The following is a 17,864-nucleotide window of genomic DNA, read 5'->3' as shown; positions in this document are numbered from 1 at the left end:
TTATTTATGAACTAGATCCACCTGAATGGGCTGGCCAGGAATTTCTCAGTTTTCTTTTTATGTACCCAAAAGAATATACAGGACCTTAACAATCATTGTATTCAACACCTTCAGTCATTTCATGTGACTTTTAAACAAAGTACTCCATTTCCAGTAGAAAATATTCTAAAGATAAAAGAAAAACAGAAAGGAATCTAAAACTGAATTGAGTTGTCTTATTGTAGCCATTTTGAGACTATTCAAATAAGAAATTGTGCCACTGTCATTAAGAATCAAGATTTTCAGCATAAGAGAAAAGAGATCAATTATAAAATCAAGACACTTAAATTAAAACCTGTAATCTTATATTTGAATTGGAAATAGCAGTTTGAACTCATGATTTAGCTTCACCTTCTGAAACTTACATATTCTGTAGCTCTACTGAGGAATCCTAGAGTCAATGACAACCCAGCAACAATGAATACCCCTGGCATGCAGAATGTGGTCTCTTAAAGCTGTTCCCTTTGAGGGGAGCCAGGGCTTCTTGGAGAAAGGGCTGATTCCAGGTCCAGGGCAGCAAACATGCAAGATGAACTGGAGATATCTTATCATACCTGAAACTCTGAGGAGGAAACAGACCTTGAGAGGTCCAACTCTAATGCGACACAGGAGGTAGGACCCTAGGAATAGCCAGGGTGCCTGATCCATGCCCCTAAGGAAGGCAGCCTCCTCCAGACAGGCCTCCAAGCCACAGCCCTCTCAGCTAACATCCTAACAGAATCCAGAGCTGTCTGATGAGGATTCCTCACTGCCACATTTGAAGGATTTTGACAACAAATCCATTTTGAGCTCTTCTGGCATTGGGGAACTTTTAAAATTAGCCAGCAGCACAATCAAGACATCCCACATTTGAAATGCACATGTTTGTGTGCTGTGAGGATTACATTCCTAAATCCCCCAATACTATTGGTACCCTGACCTTATTCCCTCACCCTTATCACTTCAGTGCACAGAAACCTGATTTATAGCTCCCAGGGACTGCATTTGTTGTCTGAGGGCTTTCTCTGGCCAGGGAGCTTGCTTTTCTAGAAGTACCAGGGAAATATTGCTCTGGTGCCTAGGCAACCCTCAACCAATGACTGACAGAAGTGGTAGATAAATACCCCAACTCCCTCACCTCTAAAGTGTGTGTTCTGCACTGACTCCCAAAGGATCCAGCCCCAGTTACCCATAGTGCTCAAGAGTGCACTCCTTTATTGGCTTTCTTCCCTTCCCTTTTCTCACTTCCCCCGATGCCTCCTATTGGCAGCTTCCTGGAATTACCTCCTAACTAAATGTGTACCTGAACTTTTGTCTCAGTGCCTGTCCTGGGGAAACCCAAACTCTTCATTCTCTGAGTCTGTCTTCCATGGGCAAATAGAGAGGGAAAAAGCCACTATCCATGGAGAGTGGGCCTCCCTTGGTATCGCTGCAGACTCAGCTAGACTAAGGCTAACTGAGTCACAAGAGAACACGTCTTTTCTGACCAGATTCAATATATCATGCATTAGGTGTTCCCCACTCACATATAGCTCATGCCTTGTCTTTTATAGAGAGCACAGAACTCATTATAAATGTCTAGGCTTTTAGAGTGGAAAGCTCCGTGGAAAACAATTCCTTTTGGCTCGCAGACTCATGTATTTATAGCTTCTTTGTTGGCCCAATAAAGGGCATTACTTCTCCTCTACCTACAAAGATACTAATTAGCAAATAATAATTCTAAGTGCAGTGGAGGTGGTATGTGGGGCCTTTTGCAAGTATTTTTAAATTTTCCACTGTCACTGATGATCTCTAAATAAATTTTAAAAGCCTAATCTCTACCTAGATTTATTAGTATATATAATTGGGAGTCACGTGCTAAATACCTTATTGCTTCACAATTTAAACAAGCCAAGGGCATCTGTCCAAGAGGACAAGGGGCTCCATGCATGCACCATATTGGAAACAGAACCCTTTCCTCTTACATCCAGTGGCTGTGTGCAATGTCTCCTGAAACAGAAAGGTGACTTTCACATGCATTTTCTGACCTGCCTCTCCCATTCCAACTCCACTTTCTTCCCTGGAACGTCAAAGGTGCCCGTGTTCATGACATCACATCTGTAGTTTGAGCAGAAATGAAGGGACTTTAAAACCCCATATTCATCTTTGTGGGCAGAGTGCCTTCTTTGCTCTCCATTTTCCTGCTTGAATTTCAAGGAAAGCAGAGTACCTAACCAAAGGATGATACTCATGTTCTTCCCTGCAACCAACCTCAGCTGGTTCTTTGCAAATAGTGAAAACAGATTTGTGACATTCACCCTTTTCTAAATCTTGGAAGTATTTCTTAACTCTCCATTTGGTTCTCCTGAAAGATCAAATTCCTTATTTCTGATCAGTGTTATCTTTTCTCCACTAAAACCTGTTTGCAAACTTGTAAAACTGCCCTTGTCTCTTTAAGGGGTGTGAGGCTGGTGAAGCAAGTGTTGAGCCAAGCTCCCTTCCCTGTCCCCTCTGATTTAAGCTCAGGCACCCATGCCTTGAAAACTGGAACAAATGTGTCACTTCTTGATGATGGGCTGGTCATTTTCAGTCCAGATTGCTGGAAGGGAAGCACTTTACCACCAAGAACATGATGTCCTTTCTGGCAAAGCTAACCTTGGGGTTGACCTAATTATTAAATTAAGCTATTCAGATAGTTTTTGTAGGGCAAAACAGCTGAATATCACTAATTTAATATTGTTCACCCTAATACTTACCTTGTTGCCTTGGTCTCTCATTCCTTAAACTAGTGCTGCTCAATATGTGGTCTGCTGACTGGCAGCATCAGCCTCCCAGGGGAACATGTTCTTTGCTCACTTGGCTGAAGTGCTTCTGGAATCCTAAAATAAAAATGGCTGATTTCTTGGAGAACAGATGAGAAGTGTTTTGGGTTTTTGTTTTGTTTTGGAAGTACAACCTGATAGGTAGCAAATAACGACTAAGAGAGATGAAAGGTGAAGCGGCCAGGCTGAACAATTGCCAAGGGAAGTGTGTGGGTCAGGAGACCTGAGCTTTGGTGTTGCCTCTGCCAAAAATCTGCTCTGTGATCTTGGGTCAGATCTTCAAATCTTGGATTTCCTCATCAGTCCATGAGAGGGGTGGCCTAAACAGTAGCTTTCAGTGTGTTGACTGCTACCCAGAGCCAGAAACACATTTTTACCAGCATGCACACACGTGACAGAAACAGTAGCTTCACAAAACAATACTACAGGCAGTGCATTTTGGTATTTTCTATTCTACTCTATTCTATTTCATTGTCTTAAAAATGCTAGTCTTGACCTGCTGAATGGATTTCATAATCCACTGCTGGGTCATGCCCTATGGTCTGAAAAGACACAGAACTCCATAATTCCCAAGGTCCCTCCCAGCAGTAGAATTCAATGATTCTGTTAGATGCCTAAAGGAATTTTCTTAAAACAATAGCTGAGCTGCAACAGATGGCTATGTGCTTACATTCTGGAGGAAGTGCATGGTGTAGAACATGGCAGCAGAGTGACCTAAAGATAAACACATAAATTATAAACCACTTCTGAGAATGTATAGTGCCGCAGCTCTGATAGCGACTTGGACAATTAGCATCTCCACGTCATTACACTGAATGCTGCCCCAGTAAACCAGTATCAGACACCGGAGATGTGCAACTTGTCAGAGAGACCACAGGCTCCCTGATTGTAGGCAACCTTCTTTCTAGTTTCCAGATTGTAAGGTCCCCCAAAGAGTGATCTCTAGTGGCCTCATCTTTGTTTACACTTCACTCACCAAGAAGACAGGCAAATAAAGAAACAAGAACCTTTGAGAGCACCAGACTGTCCTCTTTTGAACTGTGACCCCCCGAATCATGGCCTCTTGGTCTTCTTTTGTTCGCAGTCCAGGAAAGGGTACGATAGGTAGTGAGCAGGGATATGGCAAGGGCATGACCATTTCATTGGACTCTCAGAACTGCTCCAGGAAGCCTCCTAAGATTCCCACTGCATAGAGGAGGGCACAGAGGCCCAAAGAGTTCAGTCACTTGTTCTGGATCCACTGCTGCTGTGATGAACCCCCATCTTGCCAGCCCAGAGCTCGGGGTCTTTCCCCAGTGCATCTGCTATTGCTTGAATGCAGAGCCCATCTCTTATTCTGCATGATGCAACCTCACTTATTCTGATGACTGGTAGAAAACAGAGGCATAAACGGAGCAGGACAGGACTCAGAGAGTAGAGAGTCCAAACCCTCACTTGTAAAGATGGGGAACTGGATCCTGGGAAGGTTCCATGACTGCCTGAGAGTGCAGAACTGCAAGTAGAACCCATGCCTCTGGTGGTCTTTCCATGGGATGTCGGACATGAAGACAGCAACAACAGTAACAGCAATAATTAAACAGTACTTGTAGTATGAAGCATCATTTTGTTTTAGAAGTTGGGGAAATATTTCTAGAGGAAAAATCGTTCTAGATCCTTTTAGTGTATAAATAAATACACAGACATGTTCTGTTCCGTGGGTGCTGGAATGTTTCAGGACACTGGAACTTGTCAGAAGGCTTCGATTTTTCTGATGCTAAGGGGTCCCAGTGGATGCTTTGTCCACAGTGGCGAACAAGTCTGAATTATTGTGGTTCTACAGAAAAGGCAGTCCAGCAGGGACAGACTAGGAACCTGGCTCTGGTGTCAGGCTGCTCCACAAGTGGCAGGAACCTCAGTGCTCCTCACCCTGCTCCCTCCTCCACCCTGCCAAACAGAGTGGGCAAGGGGCTGGTTACCAAGGAAGGAAGGGCAGGCAGGAATAATGGTTGCACTTGGTGAAATCCCATCCCTCCTTACCTCCCTAACAGATCTGAGAGCCCAGGCAGCAGCAAGAGAGAACCTGAGAAGATTTCTGTTTTGCTTACCAAGCTGATGACAGCTGAGGATTGGCTTCAGCATAGCAGGGACCTGGGGAGCAAATTGGCGACATATCTGTGACACTGACTCTTTCAGATGCTCATTAATATATTAATGTGCTAACACATTCCCTGCTGCTTTCTGTCACAGGGCATCAGAATGGATGGTTTGTGGAGAGCTATGTTCCTGGCAAGGAACCCTTGTCATGGGGGTGGGTGTGATGGGCGGAAGGGAAGGAAGGAAGGTTAGTTAGGTTGGATGTGGGTAGTCTGACCTGTAGGCCTCTAAGAACATTTAAAAATCCAAAAGGCAATTCCATTTCTGAATCACTCTGCACATCTTTCTGAAATTTTCACCATACATAGCATTCAGACTTTGATTTCAGTTGCCACCTTACCCCTTTTAAATTCTGGAAAGCCTGAGAGAAGGAAGAAGGAATAGCATGCGGAGAGAGACAGTGGCAGAGGTGGAGACTTGAGGTACAGAGGCTTGGAAGCCAGGCCAAGAATAAGCATTTTGCACTCCTCCTAGGGCTAATCAAGCTTTAAGGGAGTTAGAAGTTCAGGAGGCCAGGCCAGAGAAGGCAGTATTAAATAAGTACCAACCCTAGCAGGACAGGAAAAGCTTAGGGCAAGATTATTCTTCCCCCTGATTTTCATCCCTTCCCAATAGTTCCTAAACATGAGCCTCCTCCTGTCCTTAGAAATGGGCCTGGCCTTCCCAAGAGAGTGGCAGCCACTAGTTTTCCTCAATTTCCAAGTCATTTCATTTCAGATGAACCCAGTGACCAGATCTGTGCTTTCAATATATCACTATGAATCAAGGTCCAGACAATTCCATTATATCCGGAGTTTGACAGGGGAATGAACTAAGTTTGGTCTATAAAGACTTTTCACTGCCCTGTGGACATTTCCTATAATGGTATTCTCTTTCAGCAGTTTGGTTTTATGGTGTCTGTTTGTATATCTGGAATATGACAAATCTCCTGGGCACTTTCTGAAAGAGTCACTCAGTTCTCGGTTACATCTAGTCCTATGGATGATGCAGACAGTAGTGGTTCTGAATCTTTTGATTTTGAGACGTACTGGATACTTTTTATGTGGCAGATGGCCTACTCTACACCCGCCCCCAATCAGCCTTAGTTTAGGCAAACATTTCAGTATTGGTTTGGGAAAGAGCAGCAGCTTGGAAGCCAAATAGAGATGGTTTCTAGTCCCAGATCATCCATAGGCCAGGTGTATGAGACTTTGGAAATTTATGTATTTCTCTGATACCTGTTTCCTTAGCTGTAAAATGGGAGCAATACTTTAATCTTTGGGTTGTGTGAAGATACCAGGAATGTAATACACGCAATGTACAGCTTGGCATATAGCCCGAGCTCTCTGTGAGAGCTTATAGTTGGACAGGAGAAATGGTACACCCACGTAACCTTTTTTCTGCTGTAGGGAATAAAAATGAGGCATATAACCCTATTTCCCATTGTAATCCATGCCATCATATACCCCTTTGTTGAAGAGCAATAACAAAGGGAGAAGAGGAAAGTACCAGGCAAGGCAAGCAACTGGCTCTAGGGAAGTAGTGGGAGGGTGTATTAGTTGTCTGTGATTGCGTTAACAACGTATCGCAAATTTAGCAGCTTAAAATACCACCCGTTTACTATCTTACGGGTCTGGGCTCTGGACACAGGTTCACTGGGTCCTCTGCTCAGGGTCCCACTGGGCTGCAGTCAAGGTTTGGGTTGGGGCTGAGTTCTCATCTGAGCCCTGGGGGCTCCTCCCAAGCTCAGTGGTTGTGGGCAAAATGCAGTTCCTTTGAGTTGTAGAACTGAGGCCCTCGTTCCTAGAGGCTGTTGCCATTACTTGCCACACAGCCTTCTCTCCAGTGTGGCAGTTTGCTTCTTCATGGCCAACAAGAGAATGTCTCTGCTGCTTCTTGTCTTTTTTTTTTAAAGCTCAGCGGATTAGGCCAGATAAACTCAAGAAAATCATCTCCCGTTTGATGAACTCAAAGTCAACTGAGTAGGGATCTTAAACTCCCCATTGCCATATAATGTAATAGAATTCACAGGTTTCACCTACCCTCAAGCTGGTGGGGGACTACATAGGGTACATACAGGAGAGGACAGGTATCTTGGGGGGATCCTAGAATTCTGCCTACCTGGGGCGGGGGGCCTGGATGTATCCGCATAAGCAGAGGAGAAACCTCCTTGCTGCACTTTGTATCATTTTTATGAGAACAAACATTACTGGGAGTACTAACACCACTAGCTTTCAAGGCTGAGCCATGGTATAATTGTTAAACAGGGAAGAAAAGGGGGTAGGGTGAACCTGAAGATGTGGGACAGCTTTGCAATAAATGGCATGGTGCAATGAGCTTACGAATGACTTACTCAACTTCCGTTGAACTGTTGCTTAGAGAAAGGAGTAGATTGTTTTTTAAGAAGGAAAAATGGGAGTTTTCCCTGGAAGAGCCCCATTACTGCCTGTATGTCTGCCTCCAGTGGACACATAATACTAGTTAATGCTCTGTAACCAAAGGACAAAACTGAAAGCAAAGGGATTAAAGAGTTTTCCTTCCCTTCCTCCTCTAAGAGATAAACACAATTGTGGCAACTGATGAGTGAAATGTTCACCTGCTAATGCATGGCAGAAATCCATTATAGCTTCTCAGCAGATAAAGAAACAGACTACATGGGGAGAGGTGAGGATTCCGAGCCCTGAAGGCTGTCACTGAGAGAGCTGGTTCTTCCCAGGAACCACGTCCTGGCTGGCTGTGTTGGAACTCCTGTGTTAGTCTTTGCATCTGCAAATCCACAGTCCTGAGCGGCAGGCCGAGTTCTGCAGCCCAGAAACTCAGCACTGGCTTGCCCAGTAGGAACAGTAAGAATGTTTCGGGCATCAGCAAAGCAGTGGTACCAAAAAATGCTTTTTTTTTTTTTCAAATAACTTTATATTTTATGTTTAATAATGAGGAAAGAGAATTTTACAGAAATTCTTTACATTTATTTTATGATTGCTAATTTATGCTTTAATTTGGGATTACCTATTGCAGAAAGGTGGAGATGGAGGAGTGGAGACTATGATCTTTTTGGTGTTAGGGCCTTTAGAAGTCTAGAGGTCTTGGACTACCTCCAGGGAACGGTATAACAGTAGAACAGAGTCAGTCGCTCTTCGCCCAACCGACTGCTTCCAGGCACAATCACATCTAAACCATTTTCACACAGAACCAGAGAACATATACTCCAGGAGGGCAAGGATTCTTGTGTGTTTTGTTCTGTGCTATATCCCAGCACCCAGCACTGTGCCTAGGACATTAAGAACTATTTGGAAAATATTCCAGGTGTGGATAGATGTTTCCATTTTCAGCAGTCTCTTCCTGCCCACCATGTTGCCCATCTCCCTTCATTCACATAAGATTCCAAGGCATCATCAGATAACGTTTTGTGTTTCTCATATATACCTCATGTTAAAAAAATAATCTGAGGGCACTTTTCAAATACACAGAGTACTAGGCCTCTGCAGGAAATTCTGGTTCAGGAAGTCTAGGCTGCAGCCCAGTAGTCTGTTTTTGACAAGCACTTCTGATGAGTCTTTTCTTCAGATGAACACTGAGATAAACAGCAGGAGCTTAGCTCTTCCCCATACAAAGATTAAGGTGCCATGGCCACTTGACCTGGTTTCTGAGGGGCTATAAAAGTCTTCGGTCTATCCCCAAGTCACCTGGGCTCAGCCCTGAATCCTGGTTCCTACTTTCCTAAAGGGATGGGCCTGGGAGAGGAGGTGGCTCAGGAGCCCCTCCACTCCTGGAACTGCCCACTGAACTTCTTTGGCCTCTTCTTTTCCCCAGGCAAGCTCTCTGTTCAGTACCTTCTCCCAGCTGTCACTAGCACATGAATTCCCACCCACCTCTACTAAGTTTGATAATGACCTTTGTCCTCTTTGCAGTTGACCTCTGCAACCAGGCAGGGGCTGACTTTTTATAGTCAGTCTTCGTCACTGAACCAGAGCATTCCTCTGAGGGTGGCTAAATAAAGCCTCTGCCTTCACATTCCCCGCTACTTGACACAGGAGAGAAGGGAGGCTCCAATCTAGATATGGCCTGCCCTTTCTACCTCGAGGCCTCCCATGCCTCATGTGAGGCCTGAAGAGGCTGGTTTCTCCCTTAGTGATTCCTCCTAGGTTTTCTTGTCCCCAGAACTCAGTGGGACCCCCGACTGGTTCACCAAGCACTTACGGTTTCCAAGGAAAGGGTTGAGGTTATAGAGTAAATGACGAAAGAAAAGTGGCTGCCTTTATGCTTGGCCCCATAGAACTCTGCCCTAAAAATACTCTCCCCTACCCAGGAAGATAATTCTGGGATCTCTAACCCTTGGGCCTGAATTATTAGAGATTAAACACCAACGAAGAAAAAATGTAGGTCAAAGGGAGTAATCTGCTCTGTAGCTGAAGGTGAGAGAATATAATAGAATATTCATGGTTATGGTTGTCCAATAGAATAGGTACCTATAGCTATTTAAAGTTTTTAAAAAATTATAAAGTGTTTAATAGCCAATGTGGCCAGTAGCTACCACATTGGATGGCATATCACAGAAATTTCTGTTGCATGGCATTGTTTACAAGTATGGAATTGTCCCTTTGATGCTGCCCACGTGATGTTTCTTTAGTATCTTTGGAAATATCTGTTTCTATTGGCGGTCCTTGTGATTATGATGCATTATCCTAGGGAAAAAAAAAAGACTACCGAAGACTGCATTAGAAAAGAAAACCAAGGGGCAACTGGGTGGCTCAGTTAAGTGTCCAACTCTTGATTTTGGCTCAGGTCATGATCTCAGGGTTGTGGGTCGAGCCCTGCATCGGGCTCCACACTGAACATGGAGCCTGCTTGAGGTTCTCTCTCCCTCTCTGCCCCTCCCCCGCACTAGTGCGCACACTCGCTCTCAAAAAAAAAAAAAAAAAAAATTAAAAAAAAGAAAAAACCAAAACTAATTGCCATAAATGCAGTACCGGGTGGGGGGAGGAGGATTAATTACCAAAAGGTTGCATTTTCCCCAGTTTTCTTCTATTTCCTTTCTACAAAAGTATCCTCCCTCCTTTTCCATTTGTCTTTCTGCTTTATCTGTCAAGTATCTTGTTCTGTGTAAGGCTTCCCAGACAAAGTGAAATGGTAAACCGGACTTCAAAAAGAAAAGGATCAGAGAAGAACCAAAAGTCTGTTTGGGGCACAGGAATAAACACTTGGGCAGAACACGCCCAAATCGTACACTGGGGAAAAGGTGGGAAAGCAGCAGAGTGAGACAATGAGACTGGGAGGAACAGGGGTTTGGTCAGGATAACAGGTCTGGCAGGTGAAGCCCTCTGGGCCAGTTCTCACTATTCCTGAGGCTGGCGAGCTGCCCAGGTGCTCAGGAGTTCCTCTGTACAGTAATTTCCTAACCAGAATCCTCCTGCTTAGGACCAGCTCTTCCCATGAGAATTTATCTGAAGATAAATTTATCTGACGATCACTCGTAGGTGATCTCTATCCTAGGCTCAGTATGCACATGAAGACCTAGGGTGTGTTTGGGGGAAAGAGGCCTCTTTCCCTGATCTCTTGGATGAGTTGCAAGGATGGTACCCCTTTCCTCACCTGCACTGTAATTTCCTCACTTAACCCCCAGTACCCCTGCAATGGGTTCTTCAGTGCTTGTCCTCTCCCCTAGATGAAACTAAGGAAGCTGAGCAATGCTTCAAAAGATGGCAGGCAACGGAGTTGGCAAACAAGATAAGGTGAAATAATCAGGGTTGGGGGCCAGGGGTCACAGGAGACAGAAAGCAGAGCAAGGGAGAAGCAAAGTTCAGGTGGGCATCAGGAGCAGGTGTGCAGAACTATAATTCTGAGGCCCTATGGCCAGAAGACTGGAGCTAGGGTGACCTTTTTGACTCATTGCTGAGGCTTTTCTCTGCATTCTTGGAAGGCAGACCCCCCCACCCCCGGCATCCCACTCCCAAGCATGGATGGCCAAGAGTCTGTCCAGGTTGATGAGCGACTGTGTCAGAGAGTGCAAAGAGGTATGGAGAGAAAGTAAGCTGGTCACAGGCAGATGGTTGGTATCCTGGGGTCTCCCATCCCTTAGCTTGGGGGCAAAGGTGGTCTCTTTCCATACTGTAAGCGACAAACCTTTCTCCAGCCTTGAGTGCATTCCTAATGTGAACGCAGCGCTCTGGACTTCCACTCCACCCAGACTCCACTCCTGTCCCCCACCCCAGGCTCTGCCAGATGCACAATTTAAAGCTTGTGATATATAATGCCCCATTTCTCTCTTTGTCTTGCAGCCGTCTCCACCCTGGACATTGAGAGTAAACTGAGCGTATACTACCGTGCACCATGGCACCAGCAGAGAAACATCTTCCTCCCGGCCACAAGGCCGCCCTGTGTGGAGGAGCTGCACCGCCATGCCAGGCAGAGCCTGCAAGCCCTGCGCAGAGGTAACTGGTCCCCGGCTCAGGGGGCTTTTCGGGGAGAGGACTCAGAGCTTGTCCCATCCAGGGGCTGTTCTTTGTCCCATCAGTTCTAACACCTCACCTTGTTATAGCAACTACTTTGAAATGCTCCCTTTTCTACATGGACATGAAATTCAGGGGTAATATAACCTGCTTATATGTATAATTAGAAAGAGCACCATGGTCTAAATATGATAATAAAGAGAATTTAAAAGGAAATTTATAACATTTGCAATATACAAATACCTGGGCATGACTACACTAAAAGACATCATAAAGCAGTCAGATGTTTGTGCCTATCAAAAGTAGGTTTGGATTACGTAAAGATAATCAGAAGCCATTCTGAACAAAAAGTAGAGGGAAATGAAGGAGTTAAGGGGCAGGAGGACACAACCATCAAAACTGGTGCATTCTGCATACATTAAACATGAGCAAAAAAACTACAGAAAAAGAAACAACAAAAAGAAAACCCTTTGGGTTATAATTAAAAGAGAATTAGGTTTGACTCAGAAATAGGTTCTAGGCTTTTCCCTGTCAAGAAATGCTGGTAGAACACAGGTGGGACCTAGGGCACTCTTTGTTTGTTCAGGACCCTCCTGTGCCTTGTAGGACAGCTGTCATCCTTGGCTCTCGCCTAGTCATCTAACAACCAGAACCTCCCTCGGGGGATGTGCTCCTGTCGAGAACCGGTGATCTGGTCCATTCTACAGTGGAGCACGTGGAGGCCTAGAGAGGTCAGAAAACTTGCTCAGGGTCACATACCCCATTAGGCAGAGTGCCAAGACCCTGATCCAGGCCTCCAGACCCCCAGCCAGAGCTCTTTTCCTCCTCACCATACGGTGTCCTAGGAAAATAAATATTTCTCTTTCTCTTTCTCTCACAGTCCTGAAAAAGCCAGAGATAAGACACATAGCAGGCAAGGTAGAAGGTAACAGCCTTCTCTTACTTTCCAGTGGCTTAAAACCATTGTAGTTAGGACAAGGAGATTAAAAACTGGCATCACCCTTTTAGAGCCCCCTAAGTTGGGTATCAGAAGTGGGCACACCAGCTTTTTTGGTCTTTAGATTTTTGCTGTGGAGACAGATGGTATCTGTACATTCAGTGCCTTTGTTCCAAATTCCCTACGGTCCTTTAAGGAATAGTATTTTTCAAAAGTATTACAATAAAAAAAAAACCATTTTAATGTCACTATGAGGATGGAGAAATGACACATTTGTTTTCAACTTATTTTCTTCCACATGTTTATGACTTTTCCCTTTCCCCAAATCCCATCTTCTCCCCCCTTTAACAAAAGAATTAACCTACTAATATCCCTAATGCAACTGTTTCTAAAAATTCCCCTCGGTTATTGGTAGCAGATACTGTGACAGCTATAATAGTGATGACCAGTATCCTCTAGAAGTATCTCTGGCATTCTTACTATTCACTTGGATTTTTTAAATTGAGTCACTTCGATTTTGTAGTTGGCTAAAAAGTACTTCTTTACCAAATTTTTAGTGCAAGCCACCTTCTGGAAATTTTCTTTAACACTCACCATTCCTTTGCAGCCTCGATAAAGCACCCTTCCCATAATATCCTTTGCATCTTCCCAGTCGTGCCACTTATAAGCTTATATCATCTCTAGCCTCTTACAGGCCTGTCTTCCACCATTAATCCATGAGCAACTCAAGAGCTCTGGATGGTGTCTTATTAATTTTTTTATTCAAATCACTTAGCATGAACCTGACATAGAGTAGGTCCTCAATGAATGTGTGTGTAAGTAAATCAAACTCTGTAGGAAACTGGTTGAGCATTAAGGGCACAGAATGATGACACAGGAATCTGATCATTCTCACTAGATACTTTCTCTGATCCCATCATCAGAGAGCTTGAGTTACGTTAGCCCTTTAGACATAATTATTTTTATCCTTTTATTATTATTCATAAATCATCCCTGATTAGATTTTTCCAGATTCAACCAGATAACACTAAGCGGCTTGTAAGCTATCACATTTCACTGTGTTGTCGGGTTTGGACTTAATGACAGAACTGAGGAACAGCAAGTACCAATATCAGTTTTCTCAGAACTTCCTCCTGGGGGCTGAGAGAGGAATATAATGCCTCCTGGGGTTTTAGAAGGAAGACTGTGGAGCTGCATCTTGTCCTCCACAGACTGGCTTTCTTTGAGGTTGTCTCAACAGCAAATCTTGGGTGTAGTAGTTTTAATAGCACTGCAGAGAGCCATAAACAGGAATTATAGGCATCACAGAATTAAAAACATGCAGTGTGGAATTAAAATTAGAAAGTGACTTTTTTTTTTTTTTAACCTTGTCCAAGAAACAGTAGCTTAGCAGTGCATTCATCAGAATACCACTTCCGCCATCTGGTGGCCTTGACTAACACTTACCAGACAACGGCCTTGCTCGGCAGATGCCGCAGTGAGCTTCCCTGGAGGTTCTCTATTTGGACAGCTGGAAGATCCTGGCTTCCACCAGGACTGAGTAGATAATGAAGCCCAGACAAGTAAAGCTGTGGTGGCAGCAGCGCTGTGCTCTTTTTGGGGGTGAGGCTCTAAGGAGAGAGCTGGGAGGACTGAGATCAGAACCTAGAAATTGACTGCTTTCAAGATCTGCCCAGTAGCAAACCCCTCAGCAAAGCCTACTGAGGCCCCAGCCTTGTGCTAAACCTAGGATTCAGAGAGCAATAACTAACATCTGGTCCCTGTGCACAGGGAATGCCTGTCTGGTGAAGGAGACAGACAAGTAACCAGGTAATTTCAGCACAGGGCTATGGGCACTCAGAGGAGAGGCACTAATCATGCCATGGAGCTTCAGAGAAGGCTTCCCAGAGCAAGTTACACCTCATTGGATTTTGAATTATTTAGAATCTGATTCCTCTTTCTTTCCCCTTTTTCTTGGCAATTCTTTATACTCAGAGCCAATAATGGCTTTAAGTGATGCCATTGTTTATGTTTGTAAGACAGGGAGAGAGATTACTAAGTGGCTATAAAGAGATATTTATATTTTCTTTCAAGTTTCAGGGCTGAGGTCTAAGTTCCACTGGTCTAAAGGAATAAGGACCAAAAGTCTACTGCAGTTTTAGACTCTAGCAGATGAATGTCGTCCCCACCACACCGCCAGAAAAAAATATTATTAGGGAGCTATTAATCTAGCCTGCCTCCTCCCAGCCTAGGGCAAATGAAAGAGAGATTTAAGAAACCGTAGGAAGGGAGCAACTAAATGGGAAATTGAATTGATGTCTCCCTCCCGACCCCCTTCCTCCAACCTTTTCCTAACCAGTGACACCTGTATTCTACTCCTCATTATGAATTTTAAAAATGTAACTTTTTCCTTGTGCTGCCCATTTAGAAAAGCCCACTGTTTGCTTGCAGAGAAAAAAGAGGGTGGCACTGGAGGTAGACACTTTAACAAGGAAGACATTTATCTCAAAAGGGATTTCTGCTAAACACTGGCTGTGGCAGCAGTTTAGCACAGACTACCTATATGGTGACTGTGTATCTGGGTTAGACGAGGAGGCCCCAGGCATGAGCGTGGGCTGGATTTGCAGGCAGGGTGGCCTTTACTGTGGCCAGTGTGTTGGGCAGGGTGTGCTTTGTAGCTCACTGAAACACCCAGAAAGCTAAACTGTGCTCTTGGGTTCTCAGTGATTCTTGTTGTGAAGTCAGGACCACTTTATCCCACAAACAGAAATCTCTTGGCTCTCCTCAGAGGTAGCTTTATCCCTAAATCATCTGATTTAGGGATAAAGCTGTCATCATTGGGTTTCCTTTACTTTCTCAAGGAGCCTAGGATTTCAAAGCCCTCTGAGTGTTAGGCATGACAGAGCTTAGATGGCTGCAATGGTGCGCTGGTCACAGGCTCTCTAGAAAAGAAAACATAGATAAATAGATAGATGGTAAGAAGATAAAAGCCCTGATGTGTAACACCCACTAATTTCTGTGATGTAAATACCCCCACCGTGGCCAATTTCAAGCTACCACTGGCCTGCAAAATTCCTGACCACGCAGCAGCCCGCAGCCCTGAGCCAGTGTGAGCTGACTCCACCACCCACTGGATGGCTGTGAGCCTTTGTTCCTGCCACTCCCCAAGAGGCTCTGGCATGCCTGTGCCTATGATCCACTCCAGCATCAGTGTCAGCAAAGCTTCCACCATTACTCTAGACTTCTTTTTTTTTTTTTTTTGCTCATGTTGTTTTGAAATGAAGCACGTTGAAAATACACTGCTTTTTCCAAACTCAGAGCGAGCCATCTCACTATGAGATGGACCCACTAAAATATAAGTGCCCATTTACATATTATTGTGAAGTGAAAGTTTAGTTTGAAACCATTCCGAAAATCTTATTTGGTATACAGATGAGCTAGATTAGGAAAAACTCACTTTTTTCTAGCCTTTTGCTCACCCTCCCAAGGGGGAAAGAGAAATGGAAAATGCCAAGGATGTTTCTGTATCATTACTTTCTCTGCCCCCAGAACACCGGAGCCGGAGTGACCGCCGGGAGCAGAGAGCTGCTGTCCCCCTTTCCGTAGCAGCTCCTCCACTGCCAGCCTATCCCCCAGCTCACAGCCAGAGGAGGCGCGAAGTTAAGGACCGGCACTTCTTAACGGTGAGCTTGGTGGCCATCCCGCAGCCCTGGCCTTGCTCATCGGGAAGCATGAGTGGGTCTTGGGAGTCCATTTCCTTCCTCCTAGTGGAGGAGGCTGGGCCACCTAAGAGAACAAGTCATGGGCATTTGAGAGCGACTGGATTTTTTCCCCTCTTTCATTCATGCGTCTTTTGGGGAATAGAGTGGGAATACAGAGGTTTTGTTTTGTTTTGTTTTGTTTTAGTTAACTGGTTGTACAGTGCAGCAAAGCAATAATAATTAAGGACTCTGAAATCAGGGGGAAAATTTTGCTTCAAACACTCATTTTTCTGCATACAAGCTGAAAGATTTAGGGCAGGTTACTTCTTTGTCCTCAGTCCCCTCATCTGTAATATGGGGATATCAATAGCACCTAGCTCATACAGTTTGAGGGGTAAATGAGATAAGGCATGGAAATAATGTAGCAACGTGCCTGGCACGGACTTAGACCTCAATAAATGTTCACTGTTACTGGTCAGGTGATGGTGTAGATGACTCGGTGGGGTGGGTTGGGAAAAAAAACTTACATGATGTGAAAAATCACCACTTGAAGATGAGCCATGTCATCCTTTTATGCTTCCCCTTTCTATAAGGAAGGCTAGTGCTGCGGGGTAACCAGTTACCCGAGTGTCCTCATCAGCTGGTGATTTCAGCTTTGCCTGGGTGGGTGTGCCTGTAACTCAGCCCAAGCCCCCACGTATGACTCACAGATGAAGCTGAGCCCAGCTCACAACACCTACAAACATCATCACTACAAGTGTGCTTTCTAAGGCCTTGGTGGGGATAGGTGAGCATTTTGTGCCTCTGAGGAGGGCATCACTGAAGTGAGGGGCTATGATTTCTGTGACCAAATCAGCCCATATGGCTAGATCCCTGCTCCCTTGTCATTACAGTTTGAGGCCCAAAGTCTAAAGAAGTTACGAGTGTGGGTCCAAGTACTTGAAATTAAGTTTCTATGTATAGTAATAAACCCTGCACCCTTATGGCTTTTACAATATGCAAAACAGATGCAAAATATCTGGACTGCAGGATGCCAAACATCCAGCTAAGAACAGACTTCATCTAAATGAATCTGCATGTTATTACACAGCCAGATAAAACAGTGAGTGATATTGACCAATACATAGATATTTTTCTTACTTGTGGCTGCACCATGGGCTCCATGTTCTTCAGGCTCATCGAGTCTCCTCTGTGCCGTGTCACACTCAACTATGTTGCTGCAGTCCCAGGGATAAGAAAGGAAGGTGAGAGACTCTTAGGGCTTTCTAGGTCTTTATATAGAATAGTTACACATGCTAGTAATTTGTCATAAAAGCTCCTGCTCAACAAAAGTTTTATTAAGCTCAAATCTGCTTGCTAAAGCATTTGCTTTTAATGAGGCATTTTCTGCATAAAAATGCTAAAAATATTTTTCCATTCATTATAACATGTTTTGTGGCTCATTAAGTTGTTTTTTTCAGGGGGGCGGGTGGGAGAGAATAATGTTGAGCATTTACAGAAATGATATAAAAATAACACCATTTGTCATAATCTGCATAATTTTTAATAATACCTAAATACCAAAGTAAGGCTATAGGAAAAAGCCTAAAATAACAATGAGGGTGCTTCATTTACCCAACAAACATCAATAAGAGGAGGAGTCTAGAGCACACTTATGTAAACCAGAAAGTGTACCCATCTCAAATGATAATACTTAAGATCTCCCCAATTACTTTAGAAATACTGTTTCATTTATTTGATTAAGTTTGGGTCACCAAGTTCACGGGAAGATTTTCCATTCAAGTTATATCCCTCAGACCTGGAGGTGACTCTGAATAGAACACAATTCTATGCATTAAGCTTACAAGGGCCGTATATTGCTGCCAGAGAA

The 17,864-nt window shown here is 44.3% G+C and overlaps 1 protein-coding gene across 2 annotated transcripts in view; it reads left to right on the top strand.

Annotated features, from left to right (window-relative positions):
- The window catches only part of NHS (NHS actin remodeling regulator), a 350,037-nt gene that overhangs the window by 283,691 nt on the left and 48,482 nt on the right, over nucleotides 1-17,864 (top strand). For both annotated transcript variants that reach the window (XM_027608735.1, XM_027608734.1), the window contains exons 2-3: nucleotides 11,207-11,359; nucleotides 15,843-15,976. In XM_027608735.1, coding sequence (XP_027464536.1) covers nucleotides 11,207-11,359; nucleotides 15,843-15,976 — 287 coding nt within the window. The remainder of the gene's footprint in view (nucleotides 1-11,206; nucleotides 11,360-15,842; nucleotides 15,977-17,864) is intronic.

This window comes from Zalophus californianus, chromosome X (genome assembly GCF_009762305.2).
Source record: "Zalophus californianus isolate mZalCal1 chromosome X, mZalCal1.pri.v2, whole genome shotgun sequence".
Lineage (NCBI taxonomy): Eukaryota > Metazoa > Chordata > Mammalia > Carnivora > Otariidae > Zalophus > Zalophus californianus.
This window is presented reverse-complemented; position numbering and strand designations above follow the sequence as displayed.